This window comes from Megalopta genalis, chromosome 6 (assembly GCF_051020955.1).
Source record: "Megalopta genalis isolate 19385.01 chromosome 6, iyMegGena1_principal, whole genome shotgun sequence".
NCBI lineage: Eukaryota > Metazoa > Arthropoda > Insecta > Hymenoptera > Halictidae > Megalopta > Megalopta genalis.
The window spans coordinates 24,559,250-24,576,758 of record NC_135018.1 but is presented as its reverse complement, the minus strand read 5'-3'; the positions used below and the strand labels follow the sequence as shown (position 1 = coordinate 24,576,758).

The 17,509-nt window shown below is 37.2% G+C and overlaps 2 protein-coding genes across 3 annotated transcripts in view; one reads left to right on the top strand and one right to left on the bottom strand.

Annotated features, from left to right (window-relative positions):
* cysu (peroxidase homolog) overlaps positions 1-17,509 on the bottom strand; it is a 47,355-nt gene that overhangs the window by 13,240 nt on the left and 16,606 nt on the right. For both annotated transcript variants that reach the window (XM_033473866.2, XM_076523305.1), the window contains exons 3-10: positions 15,555-15,634; positions 13,336-13,429; positions 12,585-12,776; positions 11,004-11,200; positions 7,328-7,580; positions 4,193-4,338; positions 787-1,028; positions 329-461 (exon numbers count right to left, since the gene is read on the bottom strand). In XM_033473866.2, coding sequence (XP_033329757.1) covers positions 329-461; positions 787-1,028; positions 4,193-4,338; positions 7,328-7,580; positions 11,004-11,200; positions 12,585-12,776; positions 13,336-13,429; positions 15,555-15,634 — 1,337 coding nt within the window. The remainder of the gene's footprint in view (positions 1-328; positions 462-786; positions 1,029-4,192; positions 4,339-7,327; positions 7,581-11,003; positions 11,201-12,584; positions 12,777-13,335; positions 13,430-15,554; positions 15,635-17,509) is intronic.
* The window catches only part of Cep290 (Centrosomal protein 290kDa), a 59,957-nt gene that overhangs the window by 39,345 nt on the left and 3,103 nt on the right, over positions 1-17,509 (top strand). The gene's annotated exons all lie outside the window — the stretch shown is intronic.

Genomic DNA, 17,509 nt, shown 5'->3' with positions numbered 1-17,509 from the left:
TATGCATTTTCTACACCTAACATTATCTATTTTTGCACGTAATATCGTTATTGTAATGACGAAAGATATAATAAATTTTCGTGCCGAATCCAATATGTACAATAGACAATTAATTTGCCAGATGAAACAAAATTGCAAGAAATTACAAAAAATTTCGAGTGGTATACAGAGATTTCTTTTGATTCACTGTATTTCTTTAAAATGTAGATTATGAATTAAGTATAATTTGAAACTTTCGATGAAAATAATAAATTGTGTTCTAGGATCATTTGCACGATTATTTCTGAGAACCGTATGAAGGTTGATAATAAGAAATGCTTCAAATTACCTATAAATTTGTGAGCTTTACTCCATCTTTCGACCGCTGTTGGTAACAAGGAATGACCAAATCTAAACGCCGCAGACGCGAACGCATCAATCACTGCCGGATTTACACTTTCATCGTAACCGTCCCAGTATTCCTTTAAAAGTTCATTCGAAGTTATTAAGATAGACATACTTAGTACATAACAGTACTATGGGCTAATTTTAAAAATTAGGCATGGAAAAATGATTGATTATACCAAAAAATAAATTTTTATGCTAACTTGTAGAATGTATCCAATTTGAATAGAATTTACGAGGTGCTAATTGCTGTTATATTATTTCCATCTTAAAATTATAAAAAGAAAAAAAAAGAAATACACTTTAATCAAACTCTTAGATGTTGCAAGGGATAGAGAAAATTACATTTTGCACGTAAATTCGCAGTTATTAGTCTTCAAAACGTCACTGATATTGTCTTACATTTTTCTCAAGAAGAAGTCCGAATTTCTCCATGACATCTTTTCCAAGCAAAATGGGCAGGAATTCGTTGTACGTGATGTGCTGAATCTGAGCGATGACAATCCGTCTAGTTTCCTGGAACAAGGTCTCGTCGTCCCAGTGCGGATTAATTTGATTCAGCGATTTGGCAATCCTGTTGTGCTCCCTTGCCATTAAAGTGTGCATGCATGTCAACACTAACTGCTCGTTCACTCGTATCTCACCTGGAGACAAACGTCGCGATACATTCAGCAAGAATGTCATCCGATATCTTTCAGAAGCGTGTTACTCTTTTAGTATGTATACGAAAAGTAGGACAACCGCATTCTATGATTTACAGATATACGAACGACTTTATCGTAACGTAAGGTGACCGCAAAATATTCTTTGTGATTTATACACACAAGTAGTCGAAATACCTTGTAATAACAGATGTGGAGCAATTAGCATTCGAAGTAATTGAAATCTCTTAGTGTAGTCGATTTTGAGTAATTGACATAATTTATAGTGAAAACTATACTGGGTGAACTCAAATTTGTAGTACAGTCGAGCAGGGGGTGATTCTACGTGAAAAAATAAGAAACAAATTTGGTATAACATTTTTTTATCCGGAGCTTCGTTTTCGAGAAAATCAGCTGTAAGTTTTGTTCATCTTTGTACAGGATACAGTAAATTCTCCGTAATTGGCGCTCAGATTGTGTACAACAATGGACAATTTGGGAAGAGCAGATACGATTATTCGAGCCTTGTGGCTCATTTTTATAGTTACCGATTATCAACAACAATAAAAGAAAAAAAAATGTATATATATTACTATTTAATTAATTAATTATAATATTTATATTATACTATTTAACAAATTGATCAAGTATTAATATATTATATGTATACATATTAATCGTTGATAAGTTTGTTAAATAATTTCGAGATATAGTTTTTTGTAAATTCTTCACTATTTCTTTTATAAGTGCAGAAAAAATTATTTTCACTGATTATTCTGTATCATCATGATCACAAATATAGAAACTAGTCTAGACTAGCCACTTGAACATCTAAAAAAAGTTTAATTCATGTGGTACAATTTAGAAGTTATTGCGTTTTAAAAAGTGTCCAAATAGTAACGTTACTGGCCTATGTACTATACTGTACTACACATGTCCTTCTAATAAAATAATTTGATGCGTTTGCTCGAATTAATGTGTTCCGCGTTAATTGATACAATAAATTATGCGTGAATGAACAGTTTCGGTTTGCAAAACAGTGTAATAGCTTCGCCAATGGAGCTGTTGACCTTAGTTCCGGCCACTCCCTTTCTACACCGATAATGGACCGATCGAACAGTTATCAACGTTCTTCGGCTTGATAGCGCAGAAATGCGAACATTCTAAAAGTGAATATCGACACTGCTGCAGGTAGATGATACGCGATGATTATCGTCGATAGTCCATCAACGATGGCTAGCCCCGTGCGAGATTATTAATTAAACTTTATACTCAGGTGGCAATTTTAGAACATCACTCGATATCACTAATAATAATAATATTTACATTACTAATGTAAATATGTATATATTTATAATATATATATATATATATATATATATATATATATATATATATATATTTATATATATATTTTAATATATATATATTTACAATACTAATGTAATAATACTAACTAATTATAATAATTTTTTCATTACTTAATTTTTATACATCTAATCAATGTGGATAACATGATCAATTTGTGTCTTTCTCCTTTCTGAATTAGTAGATACAACGGTAAGAGGGACTTAAATTACCGCGAAGAATACTTGCAGTATTATCAATGGTATTTGTTGATTATACGATATGTTTCAGGTCCGATTTAATTACGTTTAATTTTACAACGAACAAATACAGTTAACCCCTTGACATACCATTTTCTCCGCAGTTACTGCGATTAGAAGTTTTTCGATTGCAATAATTTCTTAAAAGAGAAAGACAATTGATGCTTATCGTGTGCCTAAATTTACTTGAATGCTTAAATATTGTTGACAAGAGATTCGAATTTTATGCCAATTTTAAAGAACAGAATAGACGAGTTGGACTCGTCAAAGTACAGCAAGGGGTTAATGTTATTAAGCAGATTGCGGATCTTCATGTCAATTTTCATTTTCACATATTATTTCATAGAAATCAAAGTTATTGAAAAATTTTCTTTGTCCTCACAAAATTCTTCGTTGCAGAAATATAGTAAAACTACTATCAACCATTATTAATACCGTAAATCTATGAAGTTCGGCAATCTAGTTACTGATAGTATTAAGTGACTGAATTTTACGTTTACTCAATTTAGACACTGCTCCAAATTTTGGCTGCACTCGCAAACTTTTACGAAAAATATTTTATACGTACACGAAGTTGCAGCAAACTATTTTTGTAAATAATGAAAACTATGAATTAAACTATCAATTCTCGTAGACATCATTGTAGACTTGATCTCTGAAAGCAAACATTTCAAAGCTGATCGGGATAGATTATTTTTTACATTATTTGAAGACTCGCATGAATATCCATAATCTAGTAATAATGATCTCTCGGAAAAATTTCTTGAACATGGTTTTAAAGACCCGCAAAGCTATTCGGTAGATCTGAGAGAACAACTGGTGGAAACGATCATTGAAATTCCTAGGTATCACTGAGACTCCGCCTTCTCGACGAGATTAAGCGTCGATTAGGTCAACGCGTTGTACAGCGCACATTATTGCACCTAACTGCGGCTTACCACGCGGATTGTGATTGAATTGTTTAGTCTCGCGTACGCACGATTACCGCGTCGAATAAGCGTGATTTTCCGACTGGTTGCACGAAACGTGAGAAAAGTTGTTGCTCGGCTAGGGAATGTGACGGGTGTGCGATAATATCATGAACGGTAACGACTTTTCTCGCTGTTCAGAACACGTCTATCCGATCAAATCGGAGATGCGGAAGACGCAGGTTTGTTCGCGTTTGTACGTACATTCTAATGATACGTTCAACAAGTAATAATCACGTTCCATTGTTTGCCGAAGACAGATTATTGTCAATGGCGAAAGCATTCGTTTCTTATCGCTAGGTCGCAAATGTCGCTGGAAATGTACACCTTCCAGTTAACATTCGTACGGCGAGGCGAGGCTCCATTTCAACCCAGTATTTCAAAAGCATCGTCCACCTATTCAGCTCTTGGCAATCCATCTCAATTATAGATTGTGCAACAGGAGAATTAATTGATGAAGAACAGGATGATGACTTACTTCAATGCTCAAAATGATATGAAACCGCAATGATTTCAATATTTCGTCGGAAAAATATGCGTAGAAACGGTTTTTCTGTCGCCACTCGAAGAAAAGTGTCAGAAATAAATTTACCTGCTTCGAAGCAGTACATCGAACGGTTTGGTCTCGTGCAGCCCTCGTCCGGGATGTCCAGTTTCAACGGCAACAGATCCTTCAGACCGTACTCGGAGAAGACCGGGTTCATACGCAACAGTCCCCCATATCCGGTGCGCAGTTTCCTGCAAGCCGAAACAAACAAGAAGCGTTACGATTGAGATTCACCGAGTGCCAGCCCAGTTAGAGTCTTCCATTGGGCGCGTAAATGGTGTCTACAACCGTGCATCGAATCACGTGACTTTTGCATCTCTTAATATGGGATTAAGAAAAGATTGGGTAACTGAAATAGTTCTGTTGCTCGCTCGTGACTCATAGTTCGAATGAACGTTCACGCAGGATGATCCGCGTAAATCTAACAGGCAATACCTTAGGTTTTGGTTAAGGTCGAAAATACATATTCAATCCTTTTGTTATTCTATGCAAAATTATATTGGGGCATTATTTCATGACAGCGAGATCTATTAAAATCTTTGTGTATGAAATTTTGTTTACAATATTTTTGATCCAATGAGATCAACGTTGATCTTCCGATTGGACCCAGTGAACAATTAATGATTTAAACTGGCTACTAGTAAATTCTAATGTGGATGATACATGTATTTATGCTTGGTATATTTATGTCACGTACTATAGTATGGTATAGTCCAAAAAATCGAAATGAATTCGTGTGATTTGATTAACTCCTTGCACTACGATTTCTTTCAGGTCCGAGTCCACTAGCACTGCTTCGTTCTTACTCATTTCCCCGATAGAATGAGACAATTTTTATTTTTTGTATGTCTTCATTTACTTTCATTTGCAGACTTTGATGACGGAAGAACCAAATTTTGTTTCGATTTAAGAGAAATGACTAATTGTTGCAGCGCAAAGGATTCTTTGATTTCGCTTTTCTAAGTTTTAACAGAGAACAGATTCCTATGGTTTGCATCGTTTTTGCGTTTCGTTGAACACGGTGTCGTCACGACACGGAATGAATTAACCGTGTTATAAGAGAATCGACTATATAAATCTACCTTTGTCCGAGTGTATTAGTGCGCCTAGTCCGGACGGACGCGTTTTCGTCTTGTGGAACGCCTTAAAGCAGCGGAGAAAGACCGCGGGTGCTCGATTGGGAAATCGTGGATCTCATAATGCGAGCGGACTAGAAAGTGCGAGGAGTATAGAATGCATGTATCCTTACGTTCGAAAATATAGAACAAACGTAATGCTGATTTATTGTCGCGGATGACGTAAGGGACGCGCGCGTCGGCTCTGAAGCCATATCGAAGAGCCAGAGGCGGCTTCGGCGGCCGTGTTGCAAGTGTGTTCAATAACCGAACGCGTGACTATTATCGTTCGGACTGTTATTACGTTGTACAGTTTTCCCCTAAGTAACGTAAATTATGGGGCAACGTTGCTCGAAGACTTCATCCTGTGTTTTTCGTTGTCTGCTTAATGCTCGATCTATTGAAAATTGTTGGCAATTGATGCACGAGCTTGTCGGTCTGCATTATTTTTGCGGTGGGTCTTGCAGTTTATAAGGGGAATCAGGAAATGGTCGAATAATAAGGTCGACGATGTCTCTAGCGACTGAAAAATTGCAACATATAGTAAATTCTCCCCGATTGTCCTTCAGCTTGTGAACAAAGATGGACAATTTGGGAGCTGAGATACGATTATTCGAGCCTTGCGCCTCGTTTTTATAATTGTTGACAATCGGCAATCGAATAATCGTATCTCCTCTTCCGAAATTGTCCATTTTTGACTACAAGCTGAAGGACAATTGGGGAGAATTTACTGTAATTTGCAGCGGAAAAATGAAAACTATATCAAACTATATCAACTCGATGTTTATTCATTATAATGATACGTTGCTAAAACTTATTCAAATGAATACACTTGTCCAACATTAATCATAAATAATGAATGTTAAAAACTTATTTTGCATAAAAATCCGCAATTTAGTCATTGAATTTGCCTTTATGGTCAGTGAATTCTCTATTATCCGAACACGTTTGCACACAAGTAATTCAATCTAAGGTTACCATAATCACTATTTGTTGTACAGGTTAGTCAAGATTGGACCTAACGCTGTGATTAACAAAATCGACTGTTCTATTATCCGAACATTTGCTTGATTAATTCAATTTACCGAGGTTCTACTGAAACGAAGTAACTGTTCTCTTATATGAATAGTCACACTTGCTTGATTAGTTTGTGTAACCGAGGTTCCACTGCATATGAATAATTAGAATGGCAGGCGCTTAGGAACTATGGACACGGACCGGCCACTTGTCGGTCACTTTCCAGTCACCTTGATCAATGTTTACACCATGTTCGTTATTTCACGGAAACTCAATTTCTGTGAAATAACTAATGCGACGAAAATATTCGTTTTCCTGGCCTGTACGTTAGCTTTCATTATTTCATAATTTGTTCGACCGTCTACTATCCAAATCTATATGCATAAAATTTTGTTCGCATTTTTTTGATCCTTTGGATTGGATCCAATACAAACAATTGATGATTTAAACTCGAAAATTCGGATTTGGATGAAACTAAATGAACTTATAGAATCGAAATAAGTTCGTAGGGGTCGAGTGGTTAATTGAACATTGGTTTTGCTTTAGTTTTAAGTTCCACGCGACACATGATCCACGCAATACCTTTCTCTATACAGGGTGTTCCAAAATTGTGGTACTTCCAGGAAATGAGGAATTCCTGAGGTCATTTGAAGTAACTTTTTCCTCAGCGAAAATACAATCCGCGGCTTTGTCTCCGAGTTATTAAAAAAAAACCGTGACCAATGGGAGACGATATCAGCTGGCGCGAGGCGGCAGGTCCAATGTGCGGAACTCGTCCGCTCGTTGGCTCGACCGCCATTGGCCTCTCATTGGCCAGTGTTTTTCGTTAATAACTCGTACACAAAGCCGCGAACTGCATTTTCGCTGAGGAAAAAGTTACTTCAAATAACCTCAGGAACTCCTTATTTCCTGCATGTACAATAATTTCTGGGCACCCTGTATATTTCCTGGAACATAGTGTCCAGACGCTGGGTTTGATTAATTTGTTCGATCGACTACTTATCGCCAGGGATTGTAGATCGATTTCGGGTTTCCAATGGGGCATTACCTTGCGAACGTTTCCGTGACTCCGTAAACAGTGTTTCCGTCCAGCACTCCCGTCAGTAGATTAAAAGCCACACGAGATCCAAGCCGGCAGCCTGGTCGGACGGCGGGGAACGCGCGAACGAAGTCCAAGCATTTCACGTTGAACAGCCTGTAGAAATAATCGTCTTCCGGTATGTAGATTTCGTTGCAGTAAGGATTTTTTAAGTGTGGGGGTCGCCGACAACATTCCTCGGGGTCGTTACGATTCAGCGGATCTGAAAGAGAGAGATCATCGATCATACGAAAAACCGCCGGCACTTCCTTGCCCGGTGACGTTGTTTATTTAATTCCAGTTCCACGGACGTAGTTAACTTTCCCTGTCGATCTACTGAGATATACCAACGCATACTTGTCAGATAGCCGTTGTTGCTACGTGGGATGATTGTATAGAGAGCGGAGGTGTGAACGAACGATCGCTTGGCTGTACCGGTGATAAATGATGAAGGTAGATTTCGATATAAACGGTAAGCACAGACTCGACGTTCGTAGTATTTATAGTATCTATTATTAGACTCTGAATTTTATGCATTTGGTTCATTTCTCATCTCCTGAAACTCGATGGGGGAGCGCTGCTAAAAATGTTAAATTAATTCACTATTATTGGACATTAGAATCTTTTGGTAAGATAAAAATTGTCTGCTTTAGTTGAAAGACACAGAAGTCAAGCAAAAGTGTATTTCTTCCTTTCATCATTTTGTTGAGGTTAAAATAATATTTTAATGTTTTTAAATTGCTTTAAACACTTCGTTGTTTTTACATTTTACCTACCCATGTTGCCATAAATGCCTAAATTCCACAGTTTATTTATTTGTTATGTACAATATCTCGAATGAATGTGGTATCTATAACCTCTATTTTTGTGCTCTTTACATTGAATTTAAAAGATCAGAAATGGCTGATGCAAGTTTTATCAGTTACGTAATATAGAGTATCATCGTTTTAAATATTCCAATAATGATATGAATATGTTATATGTATTATATCGCTGTATTATATAAATAATGAGCGAGATCGTCAGGGGTCGCAATAAATATTTTTCAGATAAAAAAGTTGAAAAGCCATGAGTTTTTAAATCTTTCATCATGCGAACAAATTGCAATTTTTGAAAATAATAGCCATTGTCTACTATAATCTAATCCTTCTAACATCTAAAAAAATTTAGATCACTTGTCCTAATCATAAAAAGAATTATTCCCTTTTAAAAGGTGTACGAATACTTTTTTACCCATTGTACCTATTTCATATTTTCCAATTACACATATCGCACTTATTTTCTTAACAACTATTTAAAAAGATGTGTTTTACTAGATATTCAGATTTGCATCACTTTCAACCTTTCATTTCCTCTATTTCTTCAATTACTGACTTCAATATCGGTTTGCCAAATGTTCAAAACACAAATTCTTCTACAATTTTTAACGTGTCAATTTCGATCATACTTTGGCACCTTGAATTAAAAATAACATGTGTGAATGTTTTGATTTCATTTTCATCGTAAGACATTTCTAAGGCAACTTTTTTCCAGTAGATATCTTTTTTCAATTCACGAAAATTATAAAGTTGTAGTCTCGTATTTTCATAAATCACTATACATTTCTTGCTATATATCAAGCGTTAAATATAACTTAATTTTCACGGAGACTTAGCATGCAAATTTTTTAATGCATTCGAAATTCAAACACAATTTTCTTATCATCGGAGAAATGTCACTTGCATCTACTCTAAGCGCCTCTCGTAATGAACTGCTCCGAAAGAGGTACATAGCAAATCAGTACGTATTTTAGAACTTTCCCCTATAAACAAAAACCGTTAGCTCTATGCTCATAGCTCGAAAAACCGGAAATTTCGTACTACGTCTTGCACAGTCGCAGAAAACGAGTTATCCGAAGCATACGACAGTTCTCTCGTGTGCAGGATGTTGTTCATCCACCCTTTCTTCGAACGATTCCTTCATTGGCAAACACGATTCCCATGTGTAATGCATCTCTGGCGACATTTCTCTCGGCACAATGAATTTTTCTATGGTGCCGCGTAACAGCTGGCCTCTTGTTCCTGCTGTTAATTACCAAGTTCCAGGATAAATGTGCGGACGTGTGTGATTTTGGCGTGGATCGCACGGCCCGTGGAAACGGTAGTCACATGATCGGCCCCCTAGTTATCTGGACGGCGATCGTTCGCTTTCTCTGGCAGTTACCCTAGTTTCGATAGGCGGTAAATATTCGACGTAGAAGGGCTTGGGAGCCGTCTGCGACGCTTGCTATATATGAACCTGCCGACGCGCTGATGTAATTGAACCGATGCCGATTGCATAATTTGCTATTGACTGAAAATTGGGACTCGCCTTTTTCCTCCTTCGCGCCGAGCAAATTCTCGGTTGATACCTCATTCCAGCTCACAAAGGCCTTCGTTCTTTCTCCTTTGTCGATAGCACCCCACTGCGTAATAATTCTCATCTGCACGCGTCATTCTAGAACTGTGAATCAGTTTTTAAAATTTACTTTCACATGATTGCGATGAGAAGACTGACGTAATTCGATTCCTTTGTGGTAGAAGCTCTTGTGAATGCATGGAAAATGAAACGTGGCCACCAATTTAATAAAGTTTACACGATACAAGACTGTCCTTCTTTGATAATTTAGCGTGCCCGTGACACAAAGGCATAAGCGTTAAGAGGCTGAGGCCGTTTTGGTTCGGTCATTGGCTTTTCAGAGTCATTCATCTAAATTACGGATCCGATTGTATCAATCTATCAATTTGTGTCAATTCATGTTTGCCTATTTGAACTTTCTAATAACTCGTTTAGCATTCGATGTATTTGGCGTCAAATCGAGTGATTGGAATTACTTAATACGTTACGTGACGTCTTTTCGATAAAGTAACTAGTGCAACGTTGAATCTTACTTTACGTAGGAGAACCTCGGCTATCCGAATTTCTCAATAGGACGTATATATTGAAGAGTTATAACAGAAGAGTTATAACAGAAGAGTTATTTATTGTCGATTGCTGTGACAGACAGCAATAATGTTCCTTGGTCCATACGAGTACAATAGAAAAGTATCTGCTTTTTATATCATTTTTGTGGCTTTTTTTTTATTCGTATTATATGAATGCCATTCAGATTATATTACTTTTACTTACATCATATTCGTGCTATAAATCGTATAATGATCGTGGCAGATCAAATTTTTGCAAACGATTGCTAATTCTTTGTATTATATTAGCATTCCTCGGTTTGTTTATTCTTTTGAGCCTGTCGATTAATGCATTTTTAAGAAATTGCAACGTGCTGCGGTTTTCCTCACAGCCGTAGACATTTCCTACCAATAACTTGTTATCCGTCTCCTATCGCCCGCAGGAGATCGAAATTCTTAGAAGATTAGAATCGCTCCTCCATTTCATTATCTCCTGATTTTGCAATCTGTTGTTGCGCACCGTATAAGCATGCAACGAACATTCCATCCTCTCAGTTGATTGCTGATTCCACCCGGAACGTTACGCAACGAATATTTTACTTTTACCAGTCAAAGGTTAATTTATCTATTTTTCTCTCTCGAGTCTGTTATCAGATCCTGCGATCAGTCTTGACGAATCGCACGACTCCGCGTAAGCTGGACGATTATCGACGCTGTAATCGTACCTAGAGGCGTTCCCGTCAACGTGTAGTCGTGGTCCATGAACTGTCCCCAGGCGATCACCATAACCGTGCCCGCATGATCGTGATAACCTTCGTCGGGATGCATGGTGCGCGACACGATGCGTGATAGTGGCAGATCTCGGCCGGTCACCGATATTCTCGGCGCTGTCAAACCGTCCGCGAACCGTGGAGGCATTAATCTGCGAAGGAAAGAAAAATTCGTCTTAGAAAACTTCGGAACTATCGTGACAAACGATTATGATCACCCACGCTAATGGAGAAAGATATAGGCACCCGGAAAATGATCGAGATCAGAACTTCACTTCGTACACTTCTGACTTTGAAGTTCTATCTACAGGCTGTCCCAAAATTATTATACAAGCGGGAAATGAAGGGATTCTGAGGTCATTATAAGTAACTTCTTCCTCAGCGAAAATACAATCGGCGGCTTTGTTTACGAGATATTAACGAAAAACAGTGACCAATGAGAAGCGAGCTTGGCAGCTGAATGTAACGGGCAGGCTTTTATCTATCACCTTGCAGTTCCCGCGCTCACCTCTCATTGGTCACTGTTTTTCGTTAATAACTCGTAAACAAAGCCACCGACGGTATTTTCGCTAAGGAAAAAGTTCCTCAGGAACCCTTCATTTCCCGCACGTATTAACAATAATTTTGGGAAACCCTGTATTAACGCTCTCCGACAGAAAGATACTACACGCGCATTAGCGTTAGTAAATTGTTGTCTCATCTTTATATTTAATTTTACGAAAACTGACGTTTCTTGTTGACCTACGTTTATATTGATACTCTGATAGAAGCTATAATGGTGCTGCGGTGATAGTATAATTTGTTGTCATTTCATATGCTGACTACCATTCCTGTCACGCGTGGATCATACAATTCATTATTTATTTTTAATAATTAATTTCTATCAAATAAAATGTGTCCAAGATTTGTAGAATTTAAAATAGTTCATAAAGTAAAAGTTGTGACATATGTTAACCCTGTAGTTTCGATTTCATTAATTCAATTAGATGAATCATTATGCTCAACTTCGACACTATGGTATATCGAAAAATTAATAAATGGTTTGTTGCTTCGAACACCGCCTGTTGAACACCCCTGTATACGGAGGTTGGTAGCATTATATGCACATGTCTATGTTGTAATGGTATAACATAATTATTTAGTAATAATATTTAAATTCAGAAGTGCAAATTATATACTTTTACACGGGTTCAGGACTATGTACTAGATAAAAACAAAATTAAATCGATTGGAAGCTCATAAAAAATTGAACACGCGCTAAAACATGATAAAAGTGTATTCATCAGTATATGATGTAAAAAATACCGTTCGTAGATTGTTATGTTAGCTAAAAACTTTACTTTCACATATTTTGTGGAAAAATCTTTTGAGCGTAATTATTTGACCAACCTCTCTCTATAAAACAATAGGACGTGTTTCTACGCTGCAACATAACCGTATCCTAAAAGATTTCGGGTATGTAGCAACAAAGAGCACTAGTAAGAACAATACCACTGCGTTTAGTCAACTGTTACAGACTATACGTTGATTATTTACCTCTGGAATGGAGATAGTGTTGAACCCCAGCTTGGGTTCCTCAGGTTTGTGCAGAGACCATCGTTACGTCGGTATTTTCCTGGTCGACATTCTACATCGCTTAGATAAGCTGGGCAGACCTCGCGGATCAGAGTCTTCGAGGTATCGATCAGGGGTAGACTTTTCTCAATGTCTTCGATGGTAAGTCCATACCTAGCGCAATTCGATTCGGTAACAGGATATACAAATTGTTTAGCTCACATACGCTATAAATACTGTATATATTCTACAGAGTAACCCATTATTATGTTAATAGCTGGAAAGGGGTGATTACTGAGGTCATTTAAAGTAACTTTTTCCTTAGCGAAAATGCAATCCGCGGCTTTGTTTACAAGTTATTAACGAAAAACAGTGACCAATGAGGACGCGAGGCGGCCGAGCTAATGAGCAGAAGTGGGCTTCGTGCGGTCGTTGGCTCGCCCAGTTTCGTTCATTGGCGCGACCGCCTCGTGCCAGCTAATCTCGTCTCTCATTGGTCACCGTTTTTCGTTAATAACTCGTAAACGAAGCCGCGGATTGCGTTTTCGCTAAGGAAAAAGTTACTTTAAATGACCTCAGGAATCACCTATTTTTAGCTGTTAATATAATTATGGAACACCCTGTATAGTTAAATATTGAAACAATTATTATTTTCTCGAAAATTTCATACGTGTGTTCAGTTTTACACCTTACTGCATGCATCAATTAGTATCAATAAACAGAAGGTTCTTACGTTTTGGCGAGGTTCGTAGAGATATCCAAAAGGAGTTCACCGACCGTTGCTAGGTCTTCTGGCCGCCACGTTTTGCCTTTGGGTTGCGCGACATCTATAAAAATTAGCAGTATATTAATGTGAACATGAAATATTAATGTCGGAAGTAAGTTCGGAAAAGTTCTATTGGTAGCTGTAATGTTTAAGACAAAATTTGGCATCTAAAACGGAAATCTGATCGAGTCGTAAATAATTGCAGTTTTAGTGTATCGATTCTATTTATTGATAAAATCAGTAGCGATTATGTCTTAGTCAATTATACTTCTTCAGTTGTAATGGTTTGACACCATTCATTTCGAAGCTCGAATATAATGAGTAGTTAGAATGATGAAATTATTTATGGCTCGACCGAATGTAATTATCATACTGATTTGTAGTAGTTGTTCCGCGTTAAAAGTATATAGAAGCTATCTATAGTAATAAAGCATACGTGGCTCGACCGCTCGACCCAACACCGTCCATACCATGCAATAGATTCCGAAAATTACCAAACGACCCCATCTGTACTGCAAGCGTCTTTCCTCAAACAAATAAGCGACCGTAGCAATAGTATCTAATTATCCAAAAAGCCATTATTTCCTGCCTGTAATGTTTCCTTCAACGCTGCTACGTCTGGTCGCCAAAATTCTCTCACCGTCACGTATTCCCTTTACCTTCTACACAACATCAATTACCCAAGGCAATATCTTTTTCCCCAGTCTTATTACCTGCGACAGTTAACCTTCGAGACACGCAGATTCTTCGCGAGATTCACTCACATGTACGATTCATACCTGCAAGTGACTGTTAGTTCGGGGCGATCACCTTTTCCCTTGCTCACAATTTTTTGACCAATCACTCAATACGACCGCTTCACTTTTTAGATCCGGAAAACTTGAAAAAACATTGAATCCGAGTGTCTCATTGAAAACTTCACACCCCTAACGAATCTTCTTAAAAGACAAAACAGACAACGAACGGACAGATACTAACCAGACACCAACGCGTAAAGACTTCGGTCAACACTCCGTCGATAGTCTCACTGTCAACTCAATTCATTCTAAGCCAAGTACAGTTAGTCACCCTAGCGTTAAAAATTGTTATGTTGTGTTAAAATATAGTGTTATTGATATCAGCCAGTGTTAAAACCATTCTTTATCAACTTATCATCCGTATCACTCGAAAGAGTCATAGGGAATCGCGCAGACTCGGTGTCACACATGATTGAATCGGTTCACTGTTCGATCTCACCGGGAAAACGTGAAAAAACAGTAGTAGACCTAATGTTTAAACAATATCAATGAACGTGTTACATAAAAATCCGAATCACTTGGCGTGGAATAACCCATATGAGCTTTTTACTATAATATTATATGAACTATTTTATCGTGATACACTTACTATACATATGCAATCAGTAACCGATCGTACAAAGACGAAAGTATAGTTGTTACGATCTATAATGACGACACTTTGAGTATATTCTAGTATATGTAGATATGTACTTAATCGGAACTAGTTTTTAACAAACTGTGTATCTGCAAGAAACACAGAAATATGCAAAATGAGGCATCCCCTATTTAATACCTGAACGATGGTCCCAACTTCATCGGGTGAATTTTTTCACGTACTAAAGTACTTGATTGATTTATAACTAGGCTGCGGAACTTTATGCAAAATAAAACTTGTCTCTATGAATTTTAAGAAACAAAAAAGGTCATATGTAACAATCATATATAACTTCCTTCTTAAATAATTCTACTAGGATCAATTTAATACATCCACACTCTTAAACTCTTTTATTCTTCTTATTGTTTTAACTTACATCTAATAATTGTTGTCATAAATGCATAAAATCCGCAGTCTATCCATAATTTTTGATGTTTAATCTACTTTTCTGGACTTGTTGGCCGTTTATTGGAAATCAACATAAATATTCGCCGCTTAACTTGCTCGGTTATGCAGAAATTGTAACAATAATAACGATTACTCCAGAAACATACTATCTTATGTGTTAGATGTTACATGTTACATGTTAACATGTTATCTTTTGTGTTTCGCATGTTGTTGGAGCTACACCTGCGCGAAAACACATCTTATAATAGAATTTTGAAAAACAACGTCTTCAATCAGTTCATTCTACTTTCTGTGTAGCGGAGATAACAGATCCGGTGAAGAAGCTCGTATCATACTATACTTACTGATGCGTTTCCTAGCTTCTACGTAGGCGCGATTAACAGCGTCGTAAGTGATGCACGTCTGCGATCCGCCGGTCGGCGGGCTGAAACGTGAAAAAACGAGAATGAAAGTTAACACGTGCTCCCGATCTTCGAATACGGACATATTATTTACAGCCTCCGTTCCCTTTCCTCTACCCCCTGCCCATCCCCCTCCCACCCAACTGTCTCTCCTTCGCATTTTTTCTTGTCGAGTTAATTACCTAACCCTGTAGCCTACTTTCGTGTGAAGCCAGGCTCTGTCGTACGTTCGCGAGCCACGCATTTACCGTCTCTCTACGCTCTCGGATATTCTGTATCAAGGTAACCCGAAACTATCATACGAACCGTGGCTTGCGCACCAGCGAGAGCACATGAATTGACATATCTTGTTTCTCGGAACGAAATATACTGGCATTGACGTGCCGCTCGTGGCTTTTACCTTTGAAGGTTGACCCGGCGGTTTTGTCTCCTTGCCGGCTTGCTTTTGAATTAGCCGGGGCATTTCCTCGTCGAGGCTTTGCCACGGACGATCAGCCATAAGCTTGTCGCTTTAGGGCTACTTACATATTCTTAATTTCTCCTTTAACACTAGACTTACAAAGCTCTAAGACACGTATTCGTTTATAACGAAGAAGAAACTGTATTTATTTAGATGTGCCATACCCTGTATAGGTTAACATAAACAATTTTGAGAAACTGGATGTTTGTTGATTATATTATTACATATAATCATACTAGTTATATTAAATAAATTCAGTTTAAAATATAAGATAAACTTCGCAACTTTAATTATAAACTACGTTACGTAATACCTAGTAATACCAGTTTCCTTGAGTACCTGAAGAAATGTTTGACACATCGATTGATAATCTTTTGAATGCTAATACCTGTACCATGTTAAAAATAATGAAATCATTTGAAAACTATGAGAAAAAAAAGTGGATAAGAAGCTAGTCATGTGTGTATTAACGTCGTTAGAGTTAGTGCGTATTTATTCCGTTCGATTGGCTGGAACCTTACGTGGAAAAGTCGCGTTTAAAACAGGTTTCCCTTTAAAGCCTCTTACACGATTGCGAGCAACGTGACAAAATCAACTGAGGGCAATTTCGAAGTAGCTGGAATCTATTCGCAATTGTAAATTCGCAACGACACTTTTAATGACATACAGGTTACGTAAATGAGGATAGTCGTGCAGTGGAGGTATTCAAATTACAGTAAATTCTCTCTAATTGACGCTCTCAAAATGAACAATTTGGGAAGAGGAGATACGACTATTCGAGTCTTCCGGCTCGTTTTTATAGTTACCGATTGTTAACAACTATAAAACTATAACTATAACAACTATAAACTAACAACTCCTCTTCTCAAATTGTCCATTTTTGTTTCCAAGCTGAGCGTCAATTAGGGAGAATTTACTATATTTTGTTTCCTTGTGTATTGTGGCAAATATTCGACTATGAAGGTGTGGTAACCGTTCCATTCAATCCGTAAGATTTCTGATGGATCAATCCTCTATAATATTATATAACTTTATACTGCGTCATTTATATTTTTCAAGTATCGTTTCATTTTATTAGGATATTTTTTTTTATTCCATGTTCCCTTTCTGATTCAAGAATTTTTGTGTAATGAATAGGCAGTCTAATGATATTAGGTATACAATGTCTAATCCTATTCATTTTACACACGTTTCAACGCGCGAGAAGACGACGATCTAAAATATATTCTTTTAATCCTTTTCATATTGTAGACGTTTCGTTCAGATTTGAAAGTACTGGGATATAGAAAGCTAATAAGAAAAAATCTGGAGTGGTCTTTTGTAGGACTTCTTTTCAGATTTTTTTTTATTAAATGAAATTAAAATACTTATACTCATTACTTACAATGTAAATTGTTTTGAAGTAAAAGTACTTGAAATTATACGTGTTACCATAACT